Below are 26,447 nucleotides of genomic sequence, written 5' to 3'. Positions count from 1 at the left end.
TTATATATTATATAATTATATACATAATTATATTTATATTATATATTATATAATTATATACATAATTATATTTATATTATATATTATATAATTATATAAATTTTATAATTATATAAATATATGTTTATATAATATATAATTATATATTATATAAATTTTATAATTATATAATATATGTTTACATAATATATAATTATATATTATGTAAATATATATTTATATATTTATATATGTATATAATTATATATGTATATAATTGTATATAATTTATATATATAATATATAAGATATGTTCTATTTAATATATATTCTATAGATAATATATATTCTACATAGAATATATATTTATATAAAATATTCTATATATTCTACATATTCTATATATATATTCCCCAATTTAAAACTTTTAATTTAAAATGCAAACTTGACGAAGGCATAAAAATCACACACAAGCCTGCCACTTCACACTTGGAGGGTTGCACAGCGGCTGGGCAAAGGTGCTCCTCACTTCCCAGACAGTGCAGCAGCCGGGCAGAGGCGCTCCTCACTTCCCAGACGGTGCCACTTCCCAGATAGTGGGGCGGCCTGGCAGAGGCCTCCTCACTGCCCAGAGGGTGGGGCGGCCAGGGAGAGGCGCGCCTCATTTCCCAGAGAGGCGGCAGGGCAGAGGCGCTCCTCACTTCCCAGGTGGTGGGGCAGCCAGGGAGAGGCGCTCCTCATTTCTCAGAAGGTGGGGTGGCCGGCAAAGGCGTTCCTCACGTCCCAGACCATGCAGCGACCGGTCAGAGGCCCTCCTCACTTCTCAGATGGTGGAGCGGCTGGGCAGGGGCGCTGCTCACTTCTCAGACAGTGCGGCCGCTGGGCAGAGGCGCTCCTCACTTCCCAGATGGAGCAGCCCTCAACTTTAAAGTCTGGCAAGTACATTGAAGGTTATGCTGGCTGTATGTTTGAGGCAGGCTTCCTCTTCCTTCCCTGAGATTATGAAAGGCTCCGTCTGCCTTGTAGGAGTTGATGTTCTAGCTCCTCAGCCTCCTGTGTGAACACTCCCATAACTCACTGCCTTATGGGAGACAGTGGCCACACTTGGGGCGCCTCAAGTTTCTAATCTCGTGTTAGCCCCGTGCCACCACCTTAAGCCTATTGGTTTCTCTTCCCATTTGTAGACTTCCTCTGTCTGGGCCCAGCCCTGTCCTCTTTCCTACCCAGAACTGCACATGTCCTCAGGGAAAATAAACAGCTGTGCATTGTCAGCTCACTTCAGAAAATTTTCCTTCCTCTGGAATTCCATGGCTCTCCAATATCTTTTTTAAATGTGATTTTTGTAATGTATCCGTTTTTTTCTAGTTGTTATAGCAGGGTCATTGGACCATGGTGACTTTCCACATCCTACTCAGAAATGCAATCCTATGGAGACTGTCTTGTTTCACTCCTCAGTTAACCTCAGATCTAGAGATAGGTTAGATGTCTTCCTTGGCACCCCATTTCCACTTCCAAAGTACATATCTTCCCTCCTTTTTCTAAAGTCTCAGCTTCTTTGTAGTTCATAACGTCGGATTTAGCACTCACTCTCTTCATTATGTACCAATCTCTGTGTTTTGTTGGTAGCATTAGCATCTGGCTCACCATCTTCCTTTCCCTCTACTCCTGTCGTTGTTCTTGTGGCCTCAGTATTCACAGGGATGTTCCATTCACATCCTTGACCTTTCTTCCAGTTATCTTTGCTTTCACCATTCCTCAGTCGTTTCCTTCTATGATCATACTCTTAACCATTTTATCCTAAATTGCTGTACCGTCTCCGAAATCTCCATGTCTTCATCCATTTGTCTCCTCATTTTCTAGCACGCTCACATTGGAGCTTCTACACTAGCACTTCTTCAACTGACTCAAACCACCATTTCATTCTTTGCACTATCAAATATTACTCTCATGTCCTCATTTCTCTCTTTACCCATCTTAGATTCCTTGGTTCATCATTGTTGTAGATGTCTATTACCTAAACATTTAGTGATTTAAAGTAACAGTATTCATTTTATTATTGCCTCTCACAGTTATGGGAGTTGACAGAATGTTATTGCTTGAGATCTCTCATGCACTTACATGTCGGAGTGGCTGAAGTTAAAATCATCTTGAAGGCTTCCTTACTTACATGCCTGGCAGTTGATGCTGGCTGTTGATGAGGACCTCTCCTGAGGCTGGCAGCTAGAACATCTATGTGTAACCTTTCCGTGTGGCCTGAGCTTCCTCACAGCGTGGAGGCTGGGTCCCAAAACAGGTGTCCAAGAGACAGAGCCAAGTAAAATCTCCTTTTATAACCTAGCCCCAGAAGTTACTCGACATCACTTTCCCTGTATTCTCTTTATTACAAGTGGATTATTAAGACTAACCCATATTCAAGAGGAGAAGAATTAAACCCCACCTCTTTATGTAAGAAATATCATTTGTAGACATGTTTTTAAAATGTCACCATCATTATGATCACTTTCAAATACGATTTCTCCCTTGTTTCTCCCTTGTCCTATTGATGTGACAAACACCTACCCCTAGTAAAACTCAAATATCCAGCAATCCGTGCTTACCCCTGAGAAATGAACATTATTTAAAGGAAGAACACACAATTAAACTGACTTGTGTCACTTTAGATTCAATCCTCAGTTGTCAAATGGGCTCTCAATATAAACAGTCCTACATTTCCTAGTATTTTCAGTTTCTGACTATCCCATTACATTCACAGTAAAAGAGTAGACCAAAAAAAAAAAAAAATCCTTGGAAGGCCACGGTTGGCAGATCACCTGAGGTTGGGAGTTCAAGACTAGCCTGCCCAACATGGAGAAACTTCATCTCTACTAAAAATACAAAATTTGCCGGGTGTGGTGGTGCATGTCTGTAATCCCAGCTACTCGGGTCGCTGAGCAGAGGAATCTCTTGAACCCAGGAGGTGGAGGTTGCGGTGAGCCAAGATGGCGCCATTGCACTCCAGCCTGGGCAACGAGAGCGAAACTCCATCTCAAAAAAAAAAAAAAAACAAAAAAAAAAAAAAACCTCACAGAATTCTTCCACTGAATATTAAAAAATCAATTGCATTTCAGTTCACTAGAACCAAAGTTTTTAATAGTAGCTTTTAAAAATTACATTCATAATAGCCACAAAAAATAAAAGGTTTCTTAGGCCAAGATGTGAAAGACCTTTTGGGAGGAATTTATAAAATTTTATCAAAAGATGTTTAAGGTGACCTAAAGAAATGAAGTGCTCTGCCATGTTTATGAATGGGAAAATAACAGCATGTAATGTCTTCCCAGAAAATGTATATATTCAGTGCAGTTTTAGTTAAAGTCTAAAATTTTTTTCCCTGTAAAACTAGACAGCTGATTATAATACTGCAAAAATATTGAGGAGGAGAAAAGTAGCCCTTGACACCTAGAAGCTGGACCAGTGCCATGATCTAGACCTTGGCATTGCTTTGGGCTAGCATTATGTTAAGGCTTGTCGGTGCTGAAGGGACCCTGGAGGGAGATGGGGCTTCACTTCCTGATTCCTATGTGCTTCCTCTCTCCTTGTTCACGTGACACAGCTGCCAAGAGCATGTGTGTGGTGCACCCAGTGGTGCCCACTCTTCAGCAAGTTTTGCTTACCAGCCTCAGCCCATTGCACCCCAGCAGGGGGTGTCTGCTCACTAGTGTGAGCTGCTGGACTCCTATTCACCAAACCTTGGCCCGTCATGGCTGAGAACTGTCTCTGTCTCAAGACAACCTAATGGACTTTCCCACTACACCTCAGCCACACTCTACATTCTCTGAATCTCAGCCTTGGGGAGGTGGCTGCCCTCCTTCCAAGGTTATTTCATCTTTGGGTACTCTGTCTGTGCCACAGCATGTCCTTTAGTGTTTTCTTTGCTCTCTCTTAGTAGTTATTCACTTTTTACTAGCTAGTAATTCTTTGAATTGCATTCTTTATTAGAATGTATTTATGAGATAGAATAAGTGTTCTTTATTCAAAATACAGGTGTGATTTCTGTCTCTCGACTGGACTCTGAGTGCTACAGGAGGATTAACTGGACAGGGACATGAGAACTTTCTGGAGAGTTGGAAAGAAACCACACCTGGGGTGTGGGTATTTTCATTATCAAAATTATACCAATAAGATTTATGCATTTGAAATCATGTAAATTTTACCTTAAATTATAATTGAGAATAGGTGGGGGAAATGGGTAGATATATAGATGATACAAAAATCACAGAATAATAATTGTTGAAACTGGGTGATAGGTACGTAGGTGTTCCCTATACTATTGTTTATACATGTTTAAAATTTTAAAATCTACAATGAAAGTCATGGCTGGGTGTTTTTTTCTCAGAATGTATGTAGCTAGGGATGGATGGAATGACACCTTTGATTTGGCTATATAGTCATTTTCTGTTTGTTTGGTATATCAGTTATCTATTGCCATGTGACATACAACCACTTAAAGCACTTAATGGCTTACAACAACAGGAATCACTTAGTTTGCTTAAAAATTTGAAATTTTGACAAGGTTTTGCAGGGGGTGGAAGATCCACTTTTAAGATGATATCTTCTTTTGCATGCCTAGCAAGTTGGTGCTAGCTGTTGGCTGGGAGTTCAGCCAGGTCTGTGAACCAGTAGGCTTGGTTCCTCTTCATCTGGACCTGCCCATGGGCTGCTTAGACTTCCTCACAGTATGGTAGCTGATTTCTAAGACCAAATGTCCCCAGAGAGAACCGGATAGAAGTTATATCATTATTTATGATCTAGCTTTGGAAGTCAACATTATTTCACTTAGATTCAAGGGGAGAGAACATGGAACCCATTTCATGATGGGAGGCATAACAAAGTCACATTGCAAAAAGAGCATGGAGGATGGGAGATACTGTCATGGCCATTGTGGAAAATATAATCTGCCATACTTGGCTTGTTCATATAAGGGGAGTCAGATGAAGTTGGATCTCAAAGCAGTCTTTGAAAAGATGTAGATCACAACAGCATCACTCAGTAAGTGGATCTCAACCCTTCTGTAACTACCCCCTTTTCTTCTTCCTTTCCCATGTTGTCCAGGAGCAGATATCTACTGAGCATTTACAAGTTACCTACGCAGCATCTACTTCCCTTTTCCTAGTGTTTCCTGCATTCTTATTCTATACGCTGTCTCTTCCCTCACCTAGCCCATTTGCTTCAAGAAAACTGTCTATCCCCATTTCTGGGGTTGGACTCCGACTGTCTCGCAACAACTAGTGCATTTAGTTTCCCTGGCCATGATGTTTGTGACCTCAGGAAGGTGGAAGGTATAGGGTCATGGGGGAGGGCAATATATAATCCAAGCTGATTTAGATCAGGATGCTGGTTGGATATACCCTCTCTGGATGTTAATGGGGAAGCACTTAGTCCTGGGAACATTGGCAATTACCTGTGTGGCCACAAGGAGAGAGAATTTTAGCATGAAGTGGATTCCACAAAAGGCCAATTGAGGAAATGGAAAGAAACCAGGCCCTAGTGACATTAGTAAGCCACTGGATTAAACCTACACTCAGGCCTCATCTACCTTTGAATTTCTTGTAGGAGCTAATAAGTACATATTAAGTTGAGTTTGTTACTTGAAACCTAAAGCAAGATGCGGGGATTGTTTTGTATTTGTAAGAATTTCCTGGGCCCCGCGTGATGGCTTATGACTGTAATTCCAGCATTTTGGCAGTCTGAGGCAGGAGGATTGCTTGAGGCCAGGAGTTTGAAACTAGCCTGGGCAACATAGTGAGAGACTGTCTCTACAGGAAAAAATAAATAAATAAATAAAAATAAAAAAGATTGCCTAGGCTTCACCAATTGTTAACTGGGTGACTGAGAACATTTTCAAATCTCTCTGCTTCGGTTTTCTTTATAGTAAGATTCCAGATGGATGTGATAGAGGGCTTTATTTTCTAGAGTGGGAGAAAGAGCCATCGTGAAAGAGAAAAGTAGGAAAAGAAAATAGCAAACTGTGTCCTCAGGCAGATCAATTTTAGTAAAGAATACAGTAATCCTGGCCGGGCGCAGTGATTCACACCTGTAATCCCAGCACTTTGGGAGGCCGAGGCGGGCAGATCATGAGGTCAGGAGATCGAGACCATCTTGGCTAACATGGCAAAGCCCTGTCTCTAAAAATACAAAAAAAATTTAGCTGGGCATGGTGGCAGGCACCTGTAGTCGCAGCTACTCAGGAGGCTGAGGCAGGAGAATGGCGTGAACCTGGGAAGCGGAGCTTGCAGTGAGCTGAGATTGCGCCACTGCACTCCAGCCTGGGCGACAGAGCGAGACTCCATCTCAAAAAAAAAAAAAAATCTCTCAGTATCCATGAGGCATTGGTTCCAAGACCTTCCTTGGAGACTGACATTCAAGAATTTTCAAATTCTTGATAAAAAGTGGCATAGCATTTGTATAGAACCTATACACATCCTCTTGTATACTTTAATCTTTAGATTACTTATATCTAATACAATGTAAACACTATGTAAGTAGATGGTATACTGTATCATTTAGGGAATAATGACAAGAAGAAACATTCTGTATGTGTTTCGTGCAGATGAAACTTTTTTTCAAATGTTTTTGATCTGTGGTTGATTTGAATCTGTGGATGCAGGAGCCATGGATATGGAGGGCCAACTTGCGTAGGAATGGTGAGGATCTGAAAGTGGACACCTTTATACTATTTGTACTGGTGTAATCCTTTGAAAGTCTTTGTGGGCTCTTCAAGATTCACACGTCCAGCTTAAAGACTGCTGGATTCTACGTTCAATTCAAGTTAAACAAGTAACTTAATTTTTTGAACAGATGAGGCTCTTGACACCAGCCAGCCTTTTTTCTTGGGAAACAACAAGAGTGGTCAGCTGAGGGGGATACACTAGGACATTCTGTCAGCAAATATTTGCTGGGCCTCTACCACGTACAATTGAAAACACCTCAATGACTTCAACCACTTGGAGCTGTGACTCTCAGGCTGTCTCTAGCCCAAGCTTGTCTCCTGAGCTCTCTGAGCATTTATCCATTTGGGATGAGATTATACATTGATAATACTTTTTAGGAAAACAGTTTTGAAATATGTATGAAGATCTTTAATATATACCTTTTGATTCTATATTTTCATAGAAATCTATCTTGGAGAAATAGAGATGAAGATATTTACATTTCATCATTAAGATTCAGGAAAAATATATTTTAGAAATTCAAAAATTTTTTTTTTTTTGAGTCACATGAAGATACTCAGAGCCTGAACCTAGGTGGAAATTGTAGGAAAACTAAATATTGCCTTCTGATCCCTCACACTCCCTATAGTCTTCATTTCTGTCTCTCAGAGCTCTGAGATACTCTTTCTACCACTGCGGGAATTAGCTCAATGTGCCCTCTATTTTTGGATATACTCCTTCCCAAAGGCATTTGTGTTTTCAAAGAGATTATTAAGATAGGAGCTCACATAATAAAGCCTTACTGGTAGACCTTCAGACAGTGGGTCATCCAGAGATAACGTAGAAATACTAGTTTCTCCCTCAGTTTTTTACTAGGTAGAAGTCAGTACATTGTTTACAGACAAACAAGGACTGCCCCACAGGGACCAAAGATGAGCTAGATATTATGGTGTACAAAAATATTAACCAGATATACCTAGTGTTTGTATCTGAGAGGAAGAAAGCACTTTTCAAATGGTGAGCTCCAATTTCAGCTTAATATAGGTAAGATGTAAAGAGTTTGCAAAACCAGATCTGTTCAGCAGAGGGGGTACTTAATCTACAAATCATGATTTTTAAAGCAAAGTTTGTTGTTTTTTTTTTGTAATGATGATTTTGTGAGAAGTTTTTATGTTTTATGTTTCTTTCAAGATTAAGCTGCCAATCAGGTTTTTTTTTTTTTTTTTGAGACAGAGTCTGGCTCTGTCGCCCAGGCTGGAGTGCAGTGGTGTGATCTCTCCTCACTGCAAGCTCCACCTCCTGGGTTCCTGCCATTCTCCTGCCTCAGCCTCCTGAGTAGCTGGGACTACAGGCGCCCGCCACCACGCCTGGCTAGTTTTTTGTATTTTTAGTAGAGATAGGGTTTCACCGTGTTAGCCAAGATGGTCTCGATCTCCTGACCTCGTAATCTGCCTGTCTCGGCCTCCCAAGTGCTGGGATTACAGGCGTGAGCCACCATGCCGGGCCAGGTATTTTTTTTGAGACTAATTGCTGCACGTATTTTTCAGAGATGCAAGAATCAGGAATTGCTGATTATTGAGCAAGGGACTGCCCTGCCCATTTAGGAGAGCAGGAGCTGGATACACTAAGTCATTTTGCTGGACCTTGGGCAGGAAGGTTGTGGCTTCTGCAGAGGACAATTATCTTTGCTAAATTCCCTCAGCCCAGCCAGGCAGTTTACATATGTAGTTCCTGAGATAAATCCACAGGACACTAAACAAAGAAAAGCGTATGATTTATTATTTTTCCATTTACAATTTTCTTAGAGGGGATGAGACGGCTGGGACTGCTTCCCCACTGGGACAGACCCAGTCTGGCAGGTATCAGAGTCCTTTGTCTCACTCTCACCTCATAGAGCCTGCTGCTCTTCACCTGTCCTGTCCAGTCTGCTTTAAAAACCTTCAAGTCTAACAAAAAAAAAAAAAGGAAAAAACAACAACAAAAGCCTTCAAGTCTGGTCCCGAGGGGCATCTTCCTCTTTCTGGGGTCTCATCTGAACATTGAAGCCAGTTGGCCTCTTTGAGTAATCTTCCAGAATATTCATTTATAGAGTTTCTAAAATAAAATTTTGACACCATCTATTTCAATGTTAAAAAGACATAAAAGCCCCTTTATTTTCAAAATTGTAACTTACTAACTTCCATAAATACAAATTAAGATATCTCTCAAAACAACAGCATGCTACCTCCATCTCCATCTCACACGGGGATGGCGATCATTTGTGAGATACTGCTTTAGATATGTTTCAGAGGTTGGGGTAGGGGATAGGGAAGTGGAAGGAACTTATAACTTCCATAAATACAAAGTAAGGTATCTCCCAAAACAACAGCGTGCTACCTCCATCTCCATCCCATGGGGATGGCGATCATTTGTGAGATACTGCTTTAGATATGTTTCAGAGATTGGGGTACCAGAACATCCTTTTCTGTTTCTTCACCTGCTGAGGGCTCCCCAAGTATTTGATAATCACTTTTATCTCTGCACTTTTGGAGTAATTATTTTTTATATTACAATATTACTATTTCAGCCCTCAGCATATTTCACTATGTTTATCTGAGTATCTGAAAAGCTAAACAAGACTTGCTCTCTTAAGTGTCTTACATTTGTTTTTGTGTGTCCACCCAGGGTGATAATAGTTACTATCTTCCTATTTATATTTGAACTGTTGGTCTATCCAGTTTTCTTCTAGCCATTTTCCACTAAATGCTTTTGTGCTAACATCTTCCATTAGGTGTGGTTTAAGTCAGAATCAGTCTCTCTCTTTCTCTCTGAATCGTCACACTGGACTTTGAGTAGTATAAGGGAATATTTTCAATTTCTTTTCTCTATATCTAAGTGTTTTCCTCTAATGAAGATGATAATTAGCAGTGGAATGGTTAAAAATAGTGATGGACCGGGCACAGTGGCTCATGCCTGTAATCCCAGCACTTTGGGAGACTGAGAGGAAGGAGGATCACTTAAGCCCAGGAGTTCAGGACTAGCCTGGGCAACAGATTGAGACTCCATTTCAACAAAAGAATTAAGTGAGTTTGGTGGCACATGCCTATAGTCCTAGCCTCTTTTTGGGAGGCTGAGGTGGGAGAATTGCCTGAGCTCAAGAGCTTGAAGTTACACTGGGTTGATTGTGCCACTGCACTCCAGTCTGGGTTACAAAGCAAGACCTTGTCTCAAAAAAAAAAAAAAAAAAAACACACACACACATATATGTATGTGTGTATATATGTATGTATGTGTGTGTGTATATATATATAAAATAGCTTGCTATCATTATCTATTGAGTGCCTATTTTGTGCTGGACACTATTCAAAGCAGTTTTTAATTTTCATGATAGCCCTATGGCATATGAACCTTTATTATCCCACTTTTTTAAGGAAACAAAAACAGAGATGTAATTTGTCAACGATTGAATGGTAGAAGATTGCACATCCCAGATTTAAACCAACTGGATTCCACTCTTTGCATTTTCTTGCTCTTCGAAAGATAGGTAGTAGGGGAAAGGAGTGGAAGCAACAGTCCTGGATAAACCCACATTTGTCCTCAGGACCCAGAACATCCTTCAGAATAGATGAGAAATATTGGGAACTGAGTTTAGGGAAGTAGAACCAAAGAAAGTGAGGATTATGTAATTGCTTTGTGAATTTACAAGCTTGAGAGAGTCAATCCAATAATTAACTCATGTACTTTTTTGTCCTTGATTGTGCAAGTTTTTACTGAGAATATTATTAATAATATGATTAATGTTTTCAAGAGTCAAACATTAATCTTGTGGGAATGTTTGCTTATTTGCTTCTGCTTACAATAAAGACTAAGTTAATGGCTTTGTGATTTTTATATTCATTGGGCAGGGAAAGAGCTATTGATTCATTAACTGTGCTGTCTTATTGGCATGTAGCTATGCACTGTTCACTCAGTACATAAAATATCATGTTATGCTATTTTGTCCAAGGGAAAAAGACAAACAGTGAGATTTCTTTCTTTATTATTATATTTTGAGACAGGGTCTTTCTCTGTCACCCAGGCTGCAGTACAGTGTTGTGATAATAACTCACTGCAGCCTTGAACTCCTGGGCTCAAGCAATCCTCCCACCTCAGCCTCCCAAGTAGCTAGGGCTACAGGTGCACGCCACCATACTCAGCTAATTTTTAAAACGATTTTTGTATTTTTTAGAGATGGGGTCTCACTGTATTGCCCAGGGTAGTCCTGAACTCCTGTCTTCAAGAAAACCTCCCACCTCGGTCTCATAAAGTGGTGGGATTATAGGCATGAACCACCATACCTGGCCAACAGTGAGATTTCTTATGTGAAAAGTGTGCATTTCAACTCTGCTAGTTCCATATGCCTTTGTTAGCATTTCAGAGACTTATCCTGTCAACCTGACTTCTGCAGGATAGCTTTTCAGGAAAAGTAGTTTATTGTAAGTGGAGCTTGGAAATATATATATAATCAATTTCTGACATACATTAACCAGATCTCAACTTTCTTAAAAATGTACCATAAAGCTGAACTTCATTTAGGTACTTATTCTCAGACATCAGTATGCATAGGAATCACCTGGGGAGCTTAGTAAAATGCAGGTTTCTAGGCCCTATCCTCAGAGACAAATTCATTCTCCAGGTGATTCTGATATAGATGTCTTCAGGGTGCCAGAATAAGATGGAGAAAAGAATGTAGAGTGGGGAGTACAAAAACTCAGTAGTCTGGAGACCCAGGCATAGAAGTGCTAGAGAGCAGATGGGCTTTTCACCAAGGATATTGAGGGAGCTGTGGGAAATCTGATTGGCCTCCAGGTAATATAAGGCTTCAGCACTTTTTGTTAGGTCCCTGTAGGACTCACTCTTGCTGGCTCTTTAGGTAATAGATGACTGTTCAAATTCAGGTTGCAACTGTGGTGAGACCACTAATCTCCTGTGCAACTGTCTCTTGGTTTGGGGGAAAAGGAAGTCAGTCTGCAGGTGACTGAGCGCTTATAAGCAGTTAGTATGGGCTCGGTTTGAAGGCAGAGCTGGAGAGGGAGAGGGATCTAAATCTTACCATTCTGCCGTTCTCTAAAGGGCTGAGCTTCCTGCTTGCAGGCTGTATGCTAAGAAGAGGAGCATAGAGCTATTGCAAAGGGGGAGATTGTTATTATGCAGGGTCCAATTAGGAGAAATTACCCTTTTTAGTTTTGGAGGAACACTATGAGAATTGCTGAGAGTCTAAGACAAGATCCCAGGCCTAGATCTGCTGACACTTGGCCTATGGAGGTAGGAAGGACTGCTCTGTGTAACTCCAGTGATGGAGTTATTTTGTTCTGGAAATAGAGGATCAAGAGAAAAAGACAGCAGGAGTGGGTCCAAAGCATCCCGACTACCTGCAACATGCACACCAGACCCCATCAGAAAACAGTGAACCACGAAGGGAAATGAAGAATTCCAGGTGGTTTCTGTGGGAAGTGTGCTGCAGACCTTTTCATCTGTCTCAAATGGAGAACACATCAGTAATTCTGTATATCTTGCCAACACTTTTAACAAGAAGTTTCTTCTTTTGGGGGGGCCTCGTAAGGAAAATGAGACAGCAGCAACTTTACGAGTTCTATATATGTGCTTTAAACAGTATCTTAGATCCAGCAGGTCCGTTGTTTCCCACCTACGTGTACTGAGCTACAGTTTTTCAAATGTGTATACTCTGTAGATGCTGTGAATGATAAAATACAAATGTATTTTTAAGAGTTCTTGGCCGGGCGCGGTGGCTCACGCCAGCAATCCCAGCACTTTGGGAGGCCAAGGTGGGTGGATCACGAGGTCAGGAGATCAAGACCATCCTGTCTAACACGTTGAAACCCCGTCTCTACTAAAAACACAAAAACAAAATTAACCAGGCGTGGTGGCAGCACCTGTAGTCCCAGCTACTCGGGAGGCTGAGGCAGGAGAATGGCGTGAACCCGGGAGGCGGAGCTTGCAATGAGCCAAGATCGCACCACTGCACTCCAGCCTGGGCGACAGAACCAAACTCCGTCTCAAAAAAAAAAAAAAAAGTTCTTAAATTCACACATTTTAGTGGTGGATTTTCTCAATGTCTTTTATGGTTGGGTCTAAGGAACTTTTTGTCCAAAAAAACAAACCCCCAAAAAACCACAATGAGTTTCTCATACTTTAAAAGGCTAGAAACCCCTGAAGTAAAGCATCATAGTTATGTCTTCAGATTGGCTGTAAAGAACTTACTCCTCACGTAATGCAAACCCTCATGGTACAGTGACTTTATTGTGTTGTTTATGATGGATTTTTAGACAGAGGTAAGATAAACTGCATTTTTGTTTTACTTTAGCAGAATATTAACACTTAATACAGAGTGGTATGTAAAAACACATTTACTTTAAAACTGTCACATTATTTGACTTTTTAACTGTATAAGAAAAAGTTTGCTGCTGCTAGAGTAAGCAGACAACCCACAGAGTAGGCGAAAATCTGTACATCCAACAAAGGACCAATATCCAGAATCTGCAAGGAACTCAAGCAAATTAGCAAGAAAAAAACAAACAATCCCTTCAAAAAGTGGGCTAAGGACATTAATAGACAGTTCTCAAAAGGAGATATACAGATGGCCAGCAAACATGAAAAAATGCTCAGCATCACTAATGATCAGGGAAATGCAAATCAAAACTACAATGTAATACCACCTTACACCTGCAAGAATGGCCATAATCAAAAAACAAAACAAACAAAAAAACCCAACAGATGTTGATGTGAATGCAGTGAAAAGGGAACACTTCTACACTGCTGGTGAAAATGTATGGCCGGGCGCGGTGGCTCAAGCCTGTAATCCCAGCACTTTGGGAGGCCGAGGCGGACGGATCACAAGGTCAGGAGATCGAGACCATCCTGGCTAACACCGTGAAACCCCGTCTCTACTAAAAAAGTACAAAAAACTAGCCGGGCGTGGTGGCGGGCGCCTGTAGTCCCAGCTACTTGGGAGGCTGAGGCAGGAGAATGGCATGAACCCGGGGGGGCGGAGCTTGCAGTGAGCCAAGATCGTGCCACTGCACTCCAGCCTGGGGCACAGAGCAAGACTCCGTCTCAAAAAAAAAAAAAGAAAAAAAGAAAAAAAGAAAATGTAAAGTGGGCTGGGCATGGTGGATCACGCCTGTAATCCCAGCACTTTCAGAGGCTGAGGCAGGCGAATCACATGAGGTCAGGAGTTCAAGACCAGTTTGGCCAACATGGTGAAACCCTGTCTCTACTAAAAATAGAAAAAATAGCCAGCCGGGTGTGGTGGCGGGCGCCTGTAATCCCAGCTCCTCAGCAGGCTGAAACAGGAGAGTCACTTGAACCTGGAAGGCAGAGGTTGCAGTGAACCAAGATCGCACCATCGCACTCCAACCTGGGCGACAACAGTGAGACTCTGCTCGGAAAAAAAAAAAAAAAAGTAAACTAGTACAACCATTATGGAAAACAGTGTAGAGAGTCCTTAAAGAACTTTAAAGAACTAAAAGTAGAACTACCATTTGATCAGTAGTGGGATAGCAATCCCACGACTCAGTATTTACCCAGAGGAAAAGAAGTTATTATACGAAAAAGATACTTTAACATACGTTTATAACAGCACAATTCACAATTGCAAAAATATGGAAACAGCCCAAATGCCCATCAATCAATGATTGGATAAAGAAATTGTGAGAGAGATATATATATTACATCATATATATATGATGCAATACGAGTCAGCCATAAAAAAAGGAATGAATTAATGGCATTCGCAGCAACCTGTGATGGAACTGGAGACTATTATTCTAAGTGAAGTAACTCAGGAATGGAAAACCAAACATTGGACCTGGATGGAACCTGGATGGAACTGGAGACCATTATTCTAAGTGAAGTAACTCAGGAATGGAAAACCAAACATTGTATGTTCTCACTCATAAATGGGAGCTAAACTATGAGGATGCAAAGACATAGAATGATACAATGGACTTTGGGGACTCAGGGGAAAGGGTGGGAGGGGGTTGAGGGATAAAAGACTACAAATTGGGTTCAGTGTATACTGCTCAGGTGATAGGTGCACCAGAATGTCACAAATCACCACTAAAGAACTTACTCATGAAACCAAATACCACCTGTTCCCCACAAACCTATGGAAATAAATAATTAAAAAACAAAAAAGCCCAAAACAAACTGAGCAGTAAAAAGTTATCTGCTGCTTAGTAAAAACATGAAAATTCAGACACATTGATGCCATTTCCCTTTTTTTCCCCAGGCACTGTTATGTGGTATACTTGTTACATGTCCTGAGGATCCACTGAGATATTTAGAGGGAATGATCATGGTTATAATCAAAAGTGGTCTTCAGAATCTTCTTTGGTAAGTATTGTTTTGATTCGTGATAGGGAAATATTTTTTTGTGAAGGAAAACTTTTATTGTACGGTAACAAAATAAGGTCTTGCCAATGAATGCTTCCAATCTTAAGATTGTTAAGGAATCCTTCCACAGGCTTTTCAGTTCGAAAGACACAAACCTGAATAATTTGCCCAGTGGTTCTCAACTTGAGAAATATCGTGTATTCTCATCAGTAACGTGTTCATAGGGCCAGTTTATTTCAAGTTGGGAATGAGGAAAGGGAGGCATATCCTCCTTTGGGGGACACAGCAAAATCTTGTGAGAGTAGTTTGAAAAAGTCCTCCAGGTGATTCTGATCTGCTTCTCCTAAGGGGAAATGTGTTTTCTTTCTCCTCTCTTTCATTCCACCTACAAGAATCACTGATTTAATTATGGAACTAATTAAGAAATTAATTTTGACTGTGTTTTATGATGTTATTAAAGGGATATGTGCATTGCTCCATCAATGAAACCAAACATTCGAAGATTGTCTGAAACTTACCTGGAACAACTTTTTGAATTGGATGATCAGCTGGTAATTATTACTAACCAAGAATATGCAAATATATATTTTAAACTTTGATGGAATTTTCCAAATGTATTTTATGGGAGGTGTGAGGTCAGACTGTTTTTGGTATTGGGGGCACCGAGAAAAGTGAAGGAATAGTCACACACATACACAAACGCATGCAAAACCACACCCATAGTAACCTTCCCAAATTTCCAGAAAGTATTTACAAAGGCATTTGTTCCTTCTCTTTCTGATACAATCTTTCCATTAAGTTTTCCCCCTTTCCTCTTTCTCCTTCTCCCATGCATCTTTATAAAGATAAAAATAGCATTATGGAAAGTTTTACAAGAGGATGTTTTCTTTCCTTTCTAATCTGCTTCCTTCTGTGTTCCATTCCACCGCCCATTCTCTCTGCTGTCTGTCTTCTCAGATTAGGTTATAGGGAATCATGCTTATAATGACATGACCAAAACATTAATGACATTCAACTTAAAAGCCAGATCTCATTGTTACTGAAAACTAGTGCCAGCAACTGGTTTTCATCTTGTAAAGAGGGCAAGGAAGTAATTCAGGACATGAAGACTTTAGAACAAAGCTCATTTAAGGGAGGCTAACAGAGCAAAAGGAACGTGAAGAGAGAAATACTAGCACACATTAGATATGTGTGGAACCATGTGTGATACCTCTTTTTTTTTTTTCCCCCAGACGGAGTCTTGCTCTGAATGCCTGGGCTGGAGTGCAATGGCACGATCCCGGCTCACTGCAACCTCCGCCTCCCGGGTTCAAGCGATTCTCCTGTCTCAGCCTTCCGAGTAGCTGGGATTACAGATACATGCTGCCTCGCCACTAAAATATAATTTTTTTGTATTTTAATAGAAACAGGGTTTCACCATGTTGCCCAGGCTGGTCTCGAACTCCTGACCTCAGGCAATCCACCTGCCTCAGCCTCCCAAAGTGCTAGGATTACAGGTGTGAGCCACTGCACTTGGCCCATGCGTGATACCTCTTGATTACAGGGCTGTAGTTTGGTAGGCCCAGGCGGGTCTTGGGAGTTGCTATTGAAGTTGGATGTTGAAAAGTGGAATCAAAGCCATGTTCAAGGTGGGGGCTGAGAGTCAGAAACAATTTGAGGTATCTGTTTAGAAGGATGGGTGGTGAGTAACACTGGAAACAACAGAGAAACAATTAGAGGGCTGAGATGATTCTGAGGCACCAGTACATTGGGCAGATCCCATGTGTCCCATCCTAGTTGATCTGCATCATGGTATGTGGGTGTTTTTACTGCACTTTATTAACCACAGACTTTCAATCTACTGTGGAGTGCAGATATCTGCAAATTACTATGTTTTTGGAACTGTTTGGGGACAACCTCAGGAGCTGAGGGAGAGGCCTAGGGGACAGGATTCTGGGTCCTGTATGCCTACCCCTGTACTCCAAAATAGTTTTGGTTTCAGTATGATTTTGCTTGAAAAAAGCTTGACAGCCATTGCTAAAATATACTAGTTTTTGAAAGCCACTGATTTAGAGTGGTAAACCCTATCGTCAATATTATGACAAGGACCTTATATAAAGTCAGGCCAGCTGTCCAGTGTCCAGTGTCCAGCTAGAAGCCCATAGGGAATCATTTAAAAACTGCAGATAATTCTGGCTGGGTGTGGTGGCTCACACCTCTAATTGCAGCACTTTGGGAGGCCGAGGCGGGTGGATCACCTGAGGTCAGGAGTTTGAGACCAGCCTGGCCAACATGGCGAAACACCGTGTCTACTAAAAGTACAAAAATTAGCTGTGCATGGTGGTGGGCACCTGTAATCCCAGCTACTCAGGAGGCTGAGGCAGGAGAATCACTTGAACCTAGGAGGTGGAGGTTGCAATGAGCCAAGATTGCACCACTGCGCTCCAGCCTGGGCGACAAGAGCAATACTCCATCTCAGAAAACAAACAGACAAAAACTGCAGAGAATGTCAAGAGACATCATAGCTACTTCAAACCTAAAGTTTTATTAGAAAAGGAATTGTTGGCTGGGTGTGTTGGTTCATGCCTGTAATCCCACTTTGGGAAGCTGAGGCAGGCAGATCACCTGAGGTCAGGAGCTCGAGACCAGCCTGGCCAACGTGGTGAAATCCTGTCTCTACCAAAAATACAAAAACTAGCTAGGCGTGATGGCGGGCACCTGTAATCCCAGCTACTCGGGAGGGTGAGCCAGGAGAATCACTTGAACCCAGGAGGAAAAGGTTGCAGTGAGCTGAGATCGCGCCACTGCATTCCAGCCTGGGTGACAAGAATGAAACTCCGTCTCAAACAAAAAACAAAAACAAAAGGGAATTGTTAGATCTATTTCATGGTGTTGAAAATGCAGAAGTTAAAATATTAAAAGCTGATCCAAACTTAGAGTTATGACAGTTTGCCAAGGCATAGAAAAGGTGCCCACTTCATGTAATAAGTTGGAAATAATAGAAATGAGATAGGACTTTGCAAAAGCAATGAGGGAAATATTTGTTAAGGTTAGACATGAAAATGTGAATCTCCAGGTGTCCTAGGGTTGCTTGTTAGAGGGCTCAACCTAGGTTGGATCTAGATTAATTCATTTCTCCTCCACCCTTAGAGAAAAATGAAAAGTTTTTTTCTACAAAGAAGCAAAACACTTTCATCCTCAATGTTTTTGATATTTTAAAGTATATACTCTAAAGCCAGGCACAGTGGCATGCACTTGTACCCCCATGTACTTAGGAGGCTGAGGTAGGATAATTTCTTGAGGCCAGGAGTTTGAAACCAACCTGGGCAACATAGTGAGACCTCATTCTTAAAGAAAATGTATAGTATACTAAATGAATATTGGTTTTACTTTTTTTTATATGCCTTTCCTATGTAGTTTTCCATACCATTATAACTGGCAGTAAAATGATTTTTAATGTTTTAACAGAAAACTTCAAAGGTCATGAATAACTATAATTCTTCCCATTAATTACTGATTGCTTAATTGCAGGGTTTTTCAGTCTTACACTGCACAGTTCTGCACAGTGAGGACTGCCTATATGTGCTGTTAAAGTGATCTAAATATGTCCTGAGAAGGACTCTGTACTTCTATATTTGAGTTCTTGTGGAAGAACTGCAACCTAGCTTAATAGGTAGACAAGATTGAAAACCTAACTAGGAGTATGTACCTATAACTATAGCTGAGACTTGGCCAATCCCAGCAACCATACTTAAACCATTCATACACCGCTGAGTGTTCAAACTGTGTTCAAACAAGGCAAACATCAGTCTGTAACCAATCTAGCTGTTCTGTACCTTACTTCCGATTTCTGTACATCATTTCTCCTTTTTGGTCTATAAATCTTCCACAAGGTGGCTGTGCTGGAGTCTCTGTGAATCTGCTGTGATTCTGGGGACTACCTGACTTGTGAATTTTTCGTTGTTCAATTAAACTCCATTAAATTTTATTTGGCTAAAGTTTTTCTTTAATCAGATAGTGTCAGAAGTGGGATCTGAAGTAGAGCTTCTGGCAACCCCCAGGAGTGCTGAGTGAACTGAACAAGCAAGGTACCTGCAGGACCCACTTGTGTTCACTGATCTCTCAGAGCAGCTGGGGCTTGTGGATAAGCTCTCTCTTGGATTTCAGAGCTCCACAGATTTGTGTTTTGAGCTCTCCAAGTTTCTTTGAGCCAATTTCTGATCCAAACAGGGTTTGGAAGTCATGACAGAAACTGAGCTGGGTCCAGGAATGGATTTCATCTGGGAATTAATTGGCTTGGATCCAGTTAGAGGTCTCTTACACCTGACTGATTCAGAAAGGAACTGATAGTAAGCAGTAATATTGCAGGATTATAAAACTTGACTTTTGAAAATTCACAGGGATTTTTATGTTCTACCCCTTTGTTTCATTTTTCTTGCATGCTTAGGTAGGAAAAATCATTGGCTCAGTTAATCAAGAGACCCTGAGAGTCAAGCCAATATTTTAAGTAAAAATGAGATCCTTAATTTCCGGAAAACTAAGTTCCTTCCAGCTTACATTAGGCCTGGGAGGCAGCATAGTCTTACAGAAATGGCAAAATCTTACTAAAGATAACTTACAGTGGAATGTTCCAAATGTACAACAATGCAATTAAGTATGTTTAAAAATAAGGGCTCTCAGTAAAGTCTCTTTCAGTTAAGAACAAGTTTGGCGCTATGGGATGTTAACTGCTATTCTCTTTTGATTAATCTGTCTTATACTTTTTGCTGACTGCTATAGGTGACAGTATTAGGCATGTACAGGACCATGGGACATGGGAAGCTTTTTCCTCTCCAAAAGGGGAATCTTGAGAGCTGATGGGATTGCTGGAAAAGATCCCTTCACTACTGACAAGTGGCCTCCTGAACTTTTCAGTGTCACTGCAATGAATGGGTCTTGCTCTCGCCTCCCTGAGCTCTTCACTTGCCCCATCTTGCCACAGGCAATACTTTTCTTTCTCTTCCTTTCCTTTCGTATCTTTTCTGTTACTCAGGGCAGCCATCTTGCCCAGAGACCATGTGCTGAAACTCCTAGTTGGAGGTTGGATTGAAGATGACAGGGGCCATCGGAGGGCAAATTTAAGCCTTACCAGTTTGATATTGGGTGCTAAACAGAGTGGCTAATGTCTGTGTTTTATCATATGTGTTTTGTTCTGGCCAAAACGAAAAAAGATCATTTTCTTTTATGATGCAGCTTGGCCCCCAGGGCGATGGTGTAGCAAGCTGGGTCACTAGAGCTGCTCAGGGAAAGGGAAAGAGAGCCCAGAAGCCTAGCATGCCAGTAAAAGGGTAAGAATTTCTTACCAGTCAGATTTCTGGCTTTTTCCCTCTTTTTCTTTGTGCAAAATGTTTAAATGAATGGTAAAAATCACTGTTATCTCCTATGTAAAGTTTTGATTCATACAAAAAAGAATTCTGAGGCTTGTCTTAAACTCTAGTGAATCTGATATGCTTTGTGTGTTTTTCTGTATTGTTTTTTCATAAAGAGGGGTACCTTAGGATAAAATGTGTGCCCAAAACCTCATAAGCCTGTTGTTCAAGACGACCCAGCAAACTGGTCAGTTACGCGTTTAGGAACTTGATCTTATAGCCACGTGGCCATGCTTTCTCTTTTCACAATGGTGGCCCAGGTTCAGAATTCAATCCCTAGCTTAGGCGATGAGCCCTTCTGATTGATATTTGGGTGACCTTTGCCATTTTTTGATTCTCTTCCCCTCCACAAACTGTTTTGAATTTTCCTTTCTCAGAGCACCTGTGAGGTTACCTTGGGTAAAGTTTAAAAGCCAGAAATATCAGCTCTTTGGCCTGCGTAAAGTCGGGTAATAAGAAATTTTAAAAGGACTTTATTAAAGAGTGCTGTGGTTAAAAGTCAGCTTAATTAAAAGTGGATATTCAAGCTCTCAGAGCCTGGGACTCCTTGGGAAAAACACGAGGCACCAGAGACCCTTTCTTGGCCCTGTTCTTCCAAGAACTCCACCCTAAAGCCAGTAATCTAATTAAGAAACTTAAAAACTGGCAAATGGAGAATCTTACAACTACTGTAGTAATCTTCTTTGGTCTGTCTGTGTAGTTATATATGTGTTGTGTGTGTAGTGTTTGTGTAAAAGAACTCTAATTGGTTTAAACAAAAAAAGTGCTTAAATATTTTGAAAGAAAAATAAAAACTTTAATGTCTTTTAGTTCAGGTAATTTTGGTCATCTTTGGGAAATAAAAACAGCTCTAAAGATTATTGATAAATAAATACATTTAGTCTAAATTATGCAGGCCAGGTATTAGGTTTGCTTAAGATTTTTAAGGCCATAAACTGCTTTGACCCTTGAAAATTGCTCAATTTATTTTGGAGACATTAAATTTTAAATAAGGCCTGGGGATATGTGGAATTAGCCATGCCACCTAGCTACGAAAAGAAGGTTATAAAGAAAAGAGATTTTATATAAGGAAGGATCTTGTATAGTAAATTCTTGTCCTAAAGCAAAATGACTGGTTGTTTAAAAAGAGGGATGTTTAGGACAAGTCAGAAAGACCAAGCACATTGTAGATGGTCTATGTAAGTCATGAAAGGATTCATAAAAGAAAATTTATGTACCCAAAGTGAAAGTTGCTAAGAATTACCATTATAACATGTAACTGAGACTACTGAAAAACTAGATTTACGTGCAAGGTGTGTGAGGAGAATGAAACGTGTTTTTGGTAAGAGATTGTAAGAATGCATGAGAATGTAAATTTTTACCTAGTTTAGAGGGTTAAAGGACTGTTTTAAATTAAATAGAATAAAGCTAAAGGTTTGAACAAGTTGTGGAAGGTTTGTAAAAATTAACTTTGTAAAAGAAATTCTATGTGTGAAAATATTGACTAAATTTAAAGGTGTATTGTTCAGTTTTTCTGTAAATTGAATATTGAAATAAAAGCACAACAGGTTTTTCTTAAAGCACTAATCTGCTCTTTAACAAAAATTGGTAAAGTGTTATAAAAGGTTTATGAAAATCTCACCTTATGGTCAAACTGATTAAGATTGGATAGATTTGTCTGTGAGGTTTTATTAAAAATTGGGGTTGACATTAATAGTCCACTAATGCAAGTCCACTAATGAAATTTGACTTTCTCTTTTGAACAAGATTTTCATGTAATATTAGAAGATAATGAAAAATTTTTGTTTTGTTTGCCTTTTAAATACGCTACCAAAAAAAAAAAAAAAAAGACAGACAAAAGACAGATTGTTTGGAAAGCTAAGTCTTCCCTCTATCAATGAGTAAAGGTTTTTGCCTTTTAAAAATTTTTCGAGTCATCATTTTGGCTAAATGAAGGACTTATGGTGACCTGGAATTCTAGTTCATAATATCAAGTGTTTTACAACTTTAACATATTTAATAGGCTTCCCAATATTTAATAGGCTTCCCAAAATTCAGCTTTAAAATGGTCTTTTCTGACCTCTAACTTTGGAATGCTACAGAGGGTCCCTGAAGCATCCAAAAGAGAGGTAAACAGAATTATTTAACATGTTAAGTTACATGGGAAGTGTTGTCAAAATAAAAATAATGTTTAATCTTCAGGTTATATTTTAGTGAATGATATTAATGTATGTTCTAAAATTGTATGGGGCCAGGCATGGTGGCTTATGCCTGTAATCCCAACACTTTGGGAGACCGAGGAAGGCAGATCACCTGAAGCTAGGAGTTTGAGACCAGCCTGGCCAACATGGTGAAACCCCGTCTCTATTAAAGGTACAAAAAATTAGGCATGGTGGTGAGCACCTGTAATCCCAGCTACTTGGGAGGCTGAGGCAGAAGATCACTTGAACCCAGGAGGCGGAGGTTGCAGTGAGGCAAGATCTTGCCTCTGCACTCCAGCCTGGGTGACAGAGCAAGACTCCATCTCAAAAAAAAAAAAATGTGTAAGATTTCTAAAATTCTAATATGTCTGAGTATATACTATCAACCATAATTATGGTTATTATGTTAAGTTATTGTCTACCACAGAAATAACCAAATTTCCTTGTATAAAACTGCTAACCCAAGTAAAACAAAAAATTAATTAAATACCAAGAAAATACTTTGCCAAGATTTTCATGTTAAACCAGCTGATACTGAAATTGATTAGATATACAATTTGAACTCCATAGTCTAAGTCTAATTGCCTATGATAACCATTAGTTATCACTGCTATGAATTTAAATTGGAAAAACAACTGGTATTCAACAGGACATAAGTCCAATATTAAACGTAGACTCATGGAAGACCAGGAAGGCTATCCTGTCCTTCCTGAACCCTTAAAGCTTTTGTTATTAAAGACTCTGCATTCCATGACTCATCATGGAAAAAATAAAATCACCAAAATTGAATATATTGATAAAATGACGTATAAATTTCAAAAATAGTTTAAAACCAGTGTTTGGTTCCATAATCCTGGGAAGATAGTCAAACCTTCAGGTACGTTTGGCTATCCGATGGGTCATTTAAACATTTATAAAGGGAGTTCATTCAATTGTCATTTTCAATGCATGTTTTATGTTACAATAATTATTATGCCACAGTATATTTTCACCAGGTAAAGAAAGTTTTTATGGTTCATTGAGGACAATCAACTGCTTCACAATCTAGAACCTGAAGATTGGATCTTTTGAGAACATCAGAGAAACACTGTGCTTGCCATCCACACTGCAACAAAACTTTGGAACCTTGAACCTTGAGTGCATAATCTCACAACTGAGAAGGGTCCCTCCACACTCTTGGAACTGTACACCCATTGGAACCCTTAAGGTAAAACTAACCAAGAAAGTTTCTCCCCAGAAGAAGAAGACATCCTTGATGTAAACAGCTTTTCCCGAGATCATGGATCAAGACATCTACTACTATGAGACTCTTATCTTTGAATATTTTTTCCTTATTTATGCCTCTATAGCCAATAGAAATGAAGAGGGGGTCTATTATGTGCACTTATAGGGTATACTTTCATTCGTGAAGGATTTTGCAGCCAGACTTATACATGAACAACTTTATACTTTGATGGATAAAAGATGAAGGCCCAACATAGGTGAGAAACTTTAATGGTACATATATCGCCTCATAATTAGTCAAAACTCCTCTTAACCCACATCATGGGTTAAATAGAACATTGCCAGGAGGCCTTCACTCTTCTAGAAGGACATCATTTGTTAGGTCCGTTTTCCGTGGTTTAGAATAAAAGAGGCAGTAATTAGAAATGTATCCCTCATGATAGGCTGTATAGCAGATTCTAATGTAAAGTCTATTGTTACACAACAGACTTTAAATTCTCTTGTGAAAGTTATGCTAAATAATAGAATTGGGTAAACAGATTCTGACACTTGTGGCCTGTGGAGAAATACATCAAATGTAGATTATAAAAATTCAGTTGTAGAGAATTAATGAAAAGACCCCTTAAAGCAAGTAGACTCTTTATCCAGCTCATTCTTTAATCTATTTAATTTTAGGTGGTTTGGTTTATGGGTACCCTGGGTGAGGAGCATACTCTAAACTCTTGGTATTATCCTCCTGAGAGTCATAATAATAGTCTCCCTGGTGCACTGTATTCTCTCGAAGGTTTTAAATGCTTGTATGCAGCCATCTCTAGAATGTCAAATGATCTCTCTTCAAATGGAAAGACATGAGCTGAAAGAAATGTGTGACCCTGAGGATACTATAACCTATGAATGATGTGGTGAGACTGGAAACCCAAAATGATGGTAACTGAGAGTGGCACTAAGGCCCTCAATTGTGGTCACACTTTTACCTAAGTGAGAGCCTGACCAAAAAGGGGGAATCTTTTTTAAACAAAGTTATAGGAGGCCATTGTTTTGGACTAAGCTCATTCACTAGGCCCCCAACAGGCCAAACCAAACTAAAATGGGGTCACTCATGCTAAATGTGACATAATCAAATTAAGACTTTACGGAAACACATAGATCCTAGAACAGACCAGGTTTTGTTTTTCTCCAGTAAATAGGACATTCCAGCATAAAGAGATACCCATAAAGGGTACCTCTACTCATACTTGTTTTTACCTTTGCAAAACTCAGTGCTCTACAAAACACACTGTTTCCCAGTGTGTTTCAAGACCAAATAACTACTTTTACAATGGTGATAGTGACATTGATAACTAAAGTTTTGGTCAATCTCTCAAAATTGAGAAACTGACCAAAAGCAGGGAGTTGTTAAAGTGAACTAAATGTGGCCTGAGAAGGATTCCCTGCTTCTATATTTGAGTTTTTGTGGATGAACTACAGCCTAGCTTAATAGGTAGACAAGACTGAAAACCTAACTAGGAGTATGCACCTGTATCAATAGCTGAGTCTTGGCCAATCCCAGCAACCATTCATACACTGCTGAGTGTTCAAACTGTGTTCAAATAAGGCAAACACCAATCTGTAACCAGTCCAGCTGTTCTGTACCTCACTTCCGATTTCAGCATGTCATTTCCCTTTTTTTTCTCTATTAATCTTGTTCCACCACGTGGCTGCACTGGAGTCTCTGTGAATCTGCTGTGATTCTGGGGGCTGCCCAATTCATGAATTGTTCATTGCTCAATTAAATTCCTTTACATTTAATTCGGCTGAATTTTTTTTTTATCAGTGCCTATTTATAAAGGATAAATATGTCTCTTTACTTAAAGAAGAGTGAATACAGCAAACTGTGAGTAAGCCAAATAGTAAAGAAAAAGTAGGAACTGCTCTCATAACAGTAGAAGGAAAGACAATTTCATTGTTTCGACTGTTCCAAGATGAAAGAATCAACCATTGTAAGGGGGAAATGAACTTCACAGACTTGGTTCTCATTTCTTAGGAAATGAAATCTCCAGATGGGCCTTCTAACTACAAGAGAAAGCATATATAAAATTTTAAAAATCTTTTTATTATGGAAACATTTTAATACAACACAAAAGTAGAAGGAATACCATAATGATCACTCATCATCTAACTTGAACAATAATCAGCATTTTGCCAATCTTGTTAATTTCTTCTCTCTTCCTTCATTTTTGCCAGAGTATTAGAAAGCAGATCCCAGAAATTATATTATACTGTAGTGTGCATCTCTAATAAGATACTATATTTTTAGAAAATAGAAACACAGAGGCCGGGCGCGGTGGCTCAAGCCTGTAATCCCAGCACTTTCGGAGGCCGAGACGGGCGGATCACGAGGTCAGGAGATCGAGACCATCCTGGCGAACATGGTGAAACCCCGTCTCTACTAAAAAAATACAAAAAAACTAGCCGGGCGAGGTGGCGGGCGCCTGTAGTCCCCGCTACTCCGGAGGCTGAGGCAGGAGAATGGCGTAAACCCGGGAGGTGGAGCTTGCAGTGAGCTGAGATCCGGCCACTGCACTCCAGCCTGGGCGACAGAACCAGACTCCATCTCAAAAAAAAAAAAAAAAAAAAAA

General features: G+C 40.0%; 1 protein-coding gene across 5 annotated transcripts in view; it reads left to right on the top strand.

Annotated features, from left to right (window-relative positions):
• The window catches only part of FBXL13 (F-box and leucine rich repeat protein 13), a 273,539-nt gene that overhangs the window by 5,586 nt on the left and 241,506 nt on the right, over nt 1-26,447 (top strand). For 3 of the 5 annotated variants that reach the window (XM_025378209.1, XM_025378208.1, XM_025378206.1), the window contains exon 2: nt 14,935-15,038. Coding sequence is in view for 1 of the 5 variants with exons in the window: in XM_025378205.1 (XP_025233990.1) it covers nt 14,935-15,038; nt 15,499-15,589 (195 nt within the window). In the remaining 4 variants the exon portion in view is untranslated. Of the gene's footprint in view, nt 1-14,934; nt 15,039-15,498; nt 15,590-26,447 lie in introns of all 5 variants that reach the window. The other 2 variants (XR_003118472.1, XM_025378205.1) reach the window with 1 other exon arrangement.

Source organism: Theropithecus gelada, chromosome 3, assembly GCF_003255815.1.
Source record: "Theropithecus gelada isolate Dixy chromosome 3, Tgel_1.0, whole genome shotgun sequence".
NCBI lineage: Eukaryota > Metazoa > Chordata > Mammalia > Primates > Cercopithecidae > Theropithecus > Theropithecus gelada.
The sequence above is the reverse complement of the archived record's forward strand: the minus strand, read 5'-3'. Positions and strand labels throughout refer to the sequence as shown.